The sequence below is a fragment of the Lupinus angustifolius genome, chromosome LG19, assembly GCF_001865875.1.
Source record: "Lupinus angustifolius cultivar Tanjil chromosome LG19, LupAngTanjil_v1.0, whole genome shotgun sequence".
NCBI lineage: Eukaryota > Viridiplantae > Streptophyta > Magnoliopsida > Fabales > Fabaceae > Lupinus > Lupinus angustifolius.
Window position 1 is genome coordinate 12,620,248 of NC_032027.1, and position 9,199 is coordinate 12,629,446.

Sequence of the window (9,199 nt, forward strand, 5' to 3'; positions counted from 1 at the left end):
AATAAATATTTTATTATAAAAAATGTTGAACCGCAACTTAAGGCCTATAAAGCCTTTCAACTTCCCTCTTCCAGACAAAGTGGGAGTAGTGAGTTTTTTCATTTCACTTCAAAACATCATTATTTTCTACAAATTCCAACAATTAGTCAAGGTAATATTTAAAGCTATTACAAGTCACTTTGTTAATCATCGAATGGTTAGGGAAATGAATTGTAGATCTTCTCATTAAGACATTAATGATGTTGAATATAAATAATATTGAGAAAATTAAAATACATATTTTTTTCCTGTAAGTTAAATCATTCTAATATTGAAAGATTGAGGAACAAAATCTAATCTCAATATTTTTTATGGCATTTAATCTTTATTTTAGTTTCTATATGATTAATTCTAAAGTCAAAATCACCTATACAAAACCTCTTTTGCTTAAGACTACATTTATTATTGAATGATTCAATATCACTTAAGTTCACGTGCATACAATAATCTCTATACAGATGAACGTATGGATATTTAATTGTGCTGATTAGCAATTTAGTAGTAGCACCTTTCTTTTCACTCAGTTCATAACTATTTTCATTCAAGACTAAAACAGCACAAAATTCCAACCCTTGAAATAACATGTCCCCAAGGTGTCATATTCACCAACTTCTGCACCTGGCTTCCATCATATGTCACCCTCAATGGTCTAGCAAAGCTCTTTGTGGCTCAAAGTTCACCTTCACTATAAGTAGGACCATTAATAATACTTGTAGCTTAATTATGCACTTCTAAACATTCTTACTCATGGGTTCTCTTCTTAACCTTCATCACGGAGCATTGAATTAGTTAAAAAAATCATATAATAATACTATAAAAATAATAAATTAGACATTTAAATAACTTGTTCTAACAAAGATTTTTCTATTTTTGATTGCTTAACAAGTGTAATTCAAAACACTCATTAACATTATCATTATAACTTGTTCAATGTAAGAAAATATGACCATAATTATTGTTACAACTATAGTTGCAGTTTAAAATCCAAAGCCAGATATTAGTAGACTAATCCCACAACTCCACAAAGATAACATATATACTAAAGATCTTATATTTAACATTTTCAACTTTTAAGATAAGATACATGAGACATTATTTGACAAGCTTATAAATCCCACATGCTAAACCCATTTAAGGATGATCAACTAATCTAATCAACTGTGGCCTAAGAGGTTGGGGTGTTGTGGAGATCACGTGAAGTTCTGGTTTGAAAAGATAATGATGTGAGATTAGTCACTATTTATGATAATGATGTGTTCTATTTGGCATATTATTTAGATTGGGGGGGTCACTTCCAGGTTAGTTTTTTTCTTTAATAAATTGTGGCCTGAGTAGTGAGTTGAAGCAACATTTGAAACTGCAGTTGGAGCGTCATGATGAAAACTATGAGTAAAAGATTTGCTAAATGGAGGAGAATATTAAGGCAACAACGAGGGAAACTCTATATTATGAGGATGTGTATCTCTATGCTACTTAAGTGGCCTAAAGATTCTTAGCCAGGAGCGTTTTTTAGAGTATTTTCAATCATCTTTTAGGTTTAATAGATATATAGATCATTATATGGTTATGTAGCTACCTCAATGGATTAGTGTATCTCACCCATGTAAATTAGCATTCGGTGAGCATGTGTTATATAACGTCTTAACCCCCCAAACTCTATACCTCCTTATAGATAAACTCTGTTTTTCTATCTGCTGTCTGTCTTGTCTCAAAGATATAAAAAAAGACGGTGACTCATTACACGAGACTTTCACTTAAAGGGTGTTCTGGAGATGATAGATGCTACTTCCAAGATTTGAGCATATGACTTCTAGGTCACAAGACAAACATGTTTACCGTCTCACAAATATACAAATGAAAATTATTATATTCAAACTAATATGTTCAGTGTAATTCATTGCTTTGTCTTGTCAAACAAATTGAATATGCTGGAAAGCAAACTCATTCCAGCAAAAATTAATGTTACTTTGAAAGGATGTAAATTTTATATATAGCTTACTTTATATATAACTTATTTTTCAATTTCTACTGGCACGTGATATGTATATCATCTGCTATAAACTGATGACATTCTGTTGAGTTAAAGACAGTCACACAACATGGATTTCCACTTACAATAAATGTCCTAATAAAAACAAAGGTTGCTTCTGTACCACAAGTGAAATTCTTGCAGGACTATGTGATTGTGAACTTTATCCTAAATAAAATAATTTAGGTTTAGTTTATCCTTAAAACATCCATCCATACAAAGGCATATAAAATCCACCAATGTATGTACTTATTAGAATATGCTAATATACTCAGATGGACAATACAGACAGGGTTGGGCATTCCTATTGTGTTGCAGCAAGTCATTTTCAGGGTGATTTGTCTGCTTTGGCTTCTATGGTTCCATTCAGAGGCCATTCACGAGACCTACTATTCACTTTTCACACTTTCTCCGCAACCTTCTTCTATATATTGACTTGCATCAAGTTCCAAGGGGTAAAATATATTTGTTGCTTTTATAGCATTGCAGGACATTCCTTATCGAAGTTATTTAAAAGGTGTTCAAGGCACTTCCTAGAGCAGAAAACTAGATTTTATATGATATGGAGATGTAAAGTTATTATTCTAAGGTGGGAGGAGTGATGGTAATCAATGTCAGATGTCCCATGACTTCAGTTGGAGTGGCACTTGATAGGAGAAACAACCACCAACTCCAAAAAGGATTAGTTTTTTACCCAAAAAAAATGTAAGGAAATACTCTGGGCAACACAAAAAAAGGATGACATCAGTGGTTGCAATTTAAAATTTATAGGATAACATTCCGTTTTCATTTCTACTTCCTTTTCCAGTGGAATTCAACTTCAAATCTTTTGGGATGACATTCCTTTTTCAGTTTTACTCCTTTTTTATTCATAACTGAAACTCTGAATCAACCAACACCATTTATATCATTAGAAAAATATCTTATCTAAGTAAAGCCAGGCCAGCGCTGGTTTATGCCTTACACAAGAGGGTTTGGTGCCATGTATTTCTATTATCATTTCTGTATAGATCCGATAACAGGAAATTCCATAATAATTAGACTAATTGCAAAAAAATTAGAAAAAATTATAACTATGCAACAATTCCATTCTCTCCTACCCATCCATGAGTACACCAGTGAACTGCTGAGTTTTTTTTCTTGAACTGCTCAAAAAGAGTTTTGATTGAAGACATTTATGATCAAACGTAAGTTTCAGCAGGAATGCATACAGCATTATCTCAATAACCTTGAATTAGCATAAACCATAATGTGTTTATTCTAAAAAGAATTTGAATAACCTCAACTGTAGAACATTATAATGTTGACAGTAAAATGTAACATCACCTTTAGAACCTCAACTATTCCCCATAGGCTAACATGAAGTTCAGTGTAACTTTGTTGAATTCAATGCATCCTCCTCTGCAGATTTCCTTGGGGTTGTCGCTGGCTTACCGTGGCCTCCCTAGATGATTACAATAGAGCATAAATTTTGATCATTAGTGGCGGATTTACAGTACAACTTTCAAGCAACAAAGATGAAAACATTCCCAATAATTAATTACTTACTGCTGCTCCCTTTTGGGCAGCCAGCCTTCGGGTTGACGGAGCCCGTGCCACACAGGAAGCGGCTGCAGCTGCAGCCACACGTATTCTGCAAAATGAAATTTATAGAACTAAATTTAGTTTTGCAGCAGTTTCATCCGTCTATGCAAAATAAGTTTTGTAAGTTTATACTCTCCATTACCTCTTATGAACATCAACATATTCATCTGTTTCATCCACAATCTCCTCCTACACCATTGAACAAATTATAGTCAGTCTTTAGTTAAAAAATGAAGCAGCAGCTAAGGGCAGGAAGACGAATATCTCAGAAGACTGTAATTTACTTGCAGAAGTTCTTCAAATACATCTTCTAAAGTGATAATACCAATTACTTCACCATCTTCAATATTTTCTAAAAAGGAACCGTTTGTCGTGGCATCACTATTTTGCAAAGCAATGTCAATAACAACATTCTCTAACGTCTCATCGTGTTTCTGTAGCAATGGAGTAGTCAAATGAGAATCCCCACCAACCCTCTTGTTTTCGTCATGTTTCTCTCCATCATTTGTTTGTGGAGTACTCTTTCCTGTTCCCCTAGACTTGGCAACAGCAGCCATATGACTACTGCCCTTTTGGAACTCATTCAGAATGTCGTAGAGAGGCATATCTGCAGGAACTCTGTACATATAAATCATTACACAAACCACTGCTGTTTGACATAATATTTCAAAGAAGAACATGAAGAGTATAAATTAGTAAAATCAAATATTGAACATGTGAAAAACATTCACGTCCACCTAATCAGTTAAGCTTTTAGGAAAAGTGGTCATTAACATGCTACTGCAGCCCAGTTGACCAAGTGGGATATGTTTGATACTTCCCATAAGTCCATTACCACCATAAAGTTTATTAATTAAACTAAAGCTCATTTAAAGGTAAAATGAGCTAGCATATTAAAATTATAGTCCCAACTTCAAGCCTAAAGGGCTTTTCCATAAGGGGGTATATTAAAATAATAAAAATCAATCTGGGCCTCCACTTAAAGATTTATATGCTTAGGAGAGTTAATCCTTGACAACAAACATACCGTGGAATTCTCCGGATAGAAACAGCACTAACAGGGGTCTCTGTTTCTGGTCGTACAGTGAGAAGATTTTTCACCTAAATTAAAAAAAAAAAAACCCAGTGAGGAACTGAGAATCTAGAAAGTAATTAAATGGGGGAAGACTTCAATAAAATAAAAAATGTGAAAGACAAAACACACCCACCAGTAGAAGCCCGATCACATTTCTAGGATTTCCAGAATATACAGGAACTCGACTGTGCCCGCGAGCAAGAATTTTTCCCATTGCCTCCCTGATTTGAGATTTGAGACAAAAAAGTTTAAGGGATTAAAAAGAAAAAAGGCAAGAGTGAATATTAGGTGCATGATGCATTCATGACGTAGGCACGAAGCGAAGGAATGGTCTGGAAACAGTCTAAAACAATGGGGGCAAAGTGTTAAAGTTAATAGCATAGGAGGAATGTGTTTTTGGGCTAAACCACAGGTATCAAAGTGTAATTTACAAAGAAAATTAATGGATAATCTGATCTACATCAAAACACTTACCAGTCCAACTTTGAATTTACATCCAAAGAAAAAGTTGATTCAATAGGAGTCATAGCTTCTTCAGCAGTCTGTTCACAGACACAAATTAATAGGGATTTAGGGGAAAACAGGAAACATGTATAGAAGCATGCTGCAAAAAGGATCCAGAAAAATATGCATCGAACAGTTCATCAGTATACACTATGCAGCATGATAATTAATAATGAAGTAGAATATAAAGAAAACTCAAGCATGCAGCAAAATGTATTAGTTGGAATTGGATAACACAAGATCATTGGAAGTAGGTGGTCAAATTTGCATCAAGGATGAATGGTACTTCCATAGGCCTTAAAGAGAGGAATGTTTTTAACCATTTTAGATACTCCAGCTCCCCATTCATTGTCCAAAACTCCCAGCATCCCCAAACAAATGGCACTTTACTTAAGTTACCAGATTCATGGTTATGTAATGAAACATTAATAAATATATTGACATTCAGCATATATGGTGGGTGAACTGCAGTGCATACCTTTTCAGTCAAATCTAGAGCTCCACTAATAATCGTTGTCTCATCATGCGTAAGTTCACCACCCTTACCAGCCTGTAGACAAGAAAACTCTGATGAACCAAACAACAAGAATTATACTGGTAGTATATGGATAACTGGACCAATCTTTCTATGAATGGTTCTGTTAATTAAATCACAATCACGATGGGGATGATGTTAATAATAATTATAATAAAAATAACTACATCATTTTACCTCCTTGCCGTGGATGGAAACAAGAGCTTTTAACTGAGCTCGCCTAAATAAAGCTTCATTATGTCCCAATACCCAATCTAGAACCTGGGACAAGTATAAGTGAGAAAAAGAATCCCTTGTGGGAATGATTAAAATAAAATATATCATTCTATAAGTCGAGTTGACATCAACCTTTTGAAGAGTTATTTGAGTTAGAAAAGACAAAAGATAGTGACCTATATATCAATCAAAAGGTGTGCCTAGGATATTGCTCATCCACTGACACACTAAAGCATTCTTCTAAAGAAGGCAAGCAAGATAAGAAAATGACCTTAATTTCCATATACATCATACATCTATATGACATCTATGCATATTGAAGTTTCATAGAAACATAACCACATTATATGCATACAGGTATCAATGTTCATCATCATCAGATTATATTACACTGGTTATCCGAAAGAAATTAATGTTTACAGGTAAGTTCATAAATCAACCATGTCCAACAGTTCATATCCAAGAACTAGTACTTTAACCCATGCAAGATAAGTCACCTTTCCAAGAGGATAAGAAATTGGGTAACAGATTATCATTAAAGTTTGCACAAGCCATACTAAGTTGGCACCTACGGCAAGGCCATATCTAGTACAAATTGCTTGAGGAATAACCTGAAATCGGTGAGGCATAAAAACAAATTAGAGAAGAGAGACAGAAAAGAGAGAAAGAAGAATTCATAATATTCATTGGGTACATAAATTTGAAGGTAAACCAGTGACACACCTCCCCAAAAAACAGGACGAAAGTCACAGAGAGAATGATGGCAACAAATTGATTGAACATCTTATCTAGGTATATTGGAAGGGCCTGCATAATACAAATTTCAAAATCCAAAGTTAAGCGTTTACAATGATGTATATATGATTGTACTCTATGTAGCACCGATACTTCAAAATGGTTGGCATGCCGGTATCAAATACATTTCATACCAAATACTTCCATTCGTTTATGTATACCTTTACTGATTTTAAATATTTTTCGTATTGATGTATCCTTAGTATATCATATCAATGCCCCTTATCGGCATTCTTGCTTACTTTTATGAGTAATGCTAGATCCTCCTAATATTGTAACTTAAAGATCCCCCTAATACTAAGTATTGGATAGAAGAGAAGATGCATTCATTGTCATATTAGGAGGATCTTTAGGCTAAAATTTTAGGAGGATGTGTCATTTCTCTACTTTCATACGTACTAAACACCACCAATCATAAACACATATACAGTCAGTAAGCAATGCCACTTTAAACAATCATGCTGAACATTTAAACAAGCTACAAATTGTTCCACTCCACATAATCCATTTTTTATACAACGCAATAAAGTTCTAATTTAAGCACCTACAGTGTTTTAGCTGGCGCACACAGTTGCATTTATCGCAATTACATAAAATTGCGGGGAAATGCGACCACATTGTCATTACGGAGACTCCTGAAACTACAATATTGCAAGCATATTGTAATTTAAAACATGGAGCACCTGTTTGCAAAAAGTCATTTCTGCGAAAGGTTTCTTCACATATCACACTAACACGGAATGAAAATTTTGATATAAAAAAAGAGCATTGCATTTTGAATTACCTCCATTGCGCCAGCATTACACAGAAGCAGAGTCACAAGAAGCTGATGTTGTTTTTTAACCACAGGAAGTATAAACGCTGCATATACACACGCAACGAAAACCACATTCACATTCACACTCAAAATTCACATTCACACAATTCAGAATCTCGTACGCAAAATTCAATAAAACACAAAACGAATCAAAACCTGCTTGTTTTTTCTCAGTAGGAGAACCACTTTGCTTGAGAATCTCGAGATCGACGAGGCTAAGAGACATAAGACCTAGGGTTAAACCAGACATAAGTCCGGCGAAGATCACAAGTGTAAAAGAGATAGCAGCGTAAAGGAACCACCACGGTGATCCAAACGAAACTTCATGACCGAGTTGATCCCGAGTCAGAAACCGAGTCACCATTAACCCACTCACCACGTTGTTCATCATCGTTGTTCTTCTTCGCTGCTGCGATTTTTCGTCTTTCAAATTTTCGTTTTAAGTGGTTGTTGGTGAGCTTCGCCGGCTCCAGATCCTCCTTGTACACGTGGCAGAAGAATAAAGCACTTTCACGTGGACCAAAATGCACGGTGATCCTGATTCGGTTTAATTTTATTGCCAATTGTGGCCGTTGAATCTTTAGATCAAAGCGCAAATTACCGGTTTTACGAATATTCCATTGTCAAATAAAGTTGTTGACTTTAAAGTAGTTAGTTGGAAACCAACACAACAATGTAAACTAAAAATTTAAAGCATTTCATATCCATTTAGGAATTTTATTGGAACACAAGCACTTAATTCTGACTTCATTTTTACATTCTAATAAATTAAAATTAATGTTTTTAGCTTATCATCCTCTATTTTTACATTATTTTGTTGTACCTTCTAAAAATTTAAAATTAATTTTTTAGCTTATTATCCTTAATTTTTCCATAATATTTTGTACCTTCTAAAAATTTTAAAATACTTTTTTTTGCTTATTATCCTTTATTTTTCCATTATTTTAGTTTTTAATGATATTTAATTCGAATTTATTAACTCAATCAATTGTCATTCCTAGCCCATAGAATGATTTTGTTGGTGGCTTCACCTTGCTTGTTAAAATCAAGCTGAAATATATTTTTATTTTTATTCTCTTTTAAATATAGAATTTAGTTCCATATCATAAACATTGATTGTGGAATTCCAAACCAACTTATAATCGCTCAATTTGTCCAATATCAATCTTTGACAAAGGCTATCAATTCACTTTGTTAAGTAGTCTATGGCAACTATCACATTTGTATTGGTGTAAGTGGTGTGAGGAGGTTCATCCCCTATCCATGGTATTATGGGATGTACAGTTTCTGTCCTAAATATTAAATATTGTTCTCAAATATTGTCTCCGTCTAATTAATTTTGAGTAAATAATGTAAAAATGTAGTATTTTATTTTTAAAATTTTTCTTTTTATTTATGTGTTAATTTTTAGTCGGTGAGAATAAAAAATTTGGATAAGTGATCCAATTCTGGTATTAAGATGGATGTAGTTATTCATGAAGTGCATTTGTACACGTTTGCAAACTTTTGGCATTTGTCACAATTTCGGACAAGTTATTGGACATCTTCAATCATAGTGGCCTAGAATATCTGACTTTTAAGGCTTTTTCTGCCAATGTTTTTCAG

General features: G+C 33.9%; 1 protein-coding gene across 1 annotated transcript; it reads right to left on the bottom strand.

Annotated features, from left to right (window-relative positions):
* On the bottom strand, positions 3,115-8,082 carry LOC109333603 (DUF21 domain-containing protein At4g14240-like). The gene is made up of 13 exons (XM_019569115.1): positions 7,751-8,082; positions 7,562-7,638; positions 6,706-6,789; positions 6,480-6,593; positions 5,944-6,027; positions 5,710-5,781; positions 5,202-5,269; positions 4,861-4,948; positions 4,680-4,753; positions 3,937-4,270; positions 3,795-3,841; positions 3,617-3,701; positions 3,115-3,512 (listed from the first exon to the last, which is right to left on the bottom strand). Exons 1-13 carry the CDS (start codon positions 7,983-7,985, stop codon positions 3,435-3,437), a joined length of 1,440 nt encoding a protein of 479 aa, XP_019424660.1. The 5' UTR covers positions 7,986-8,082; the 3' UTR covers positions 3,115-3,434.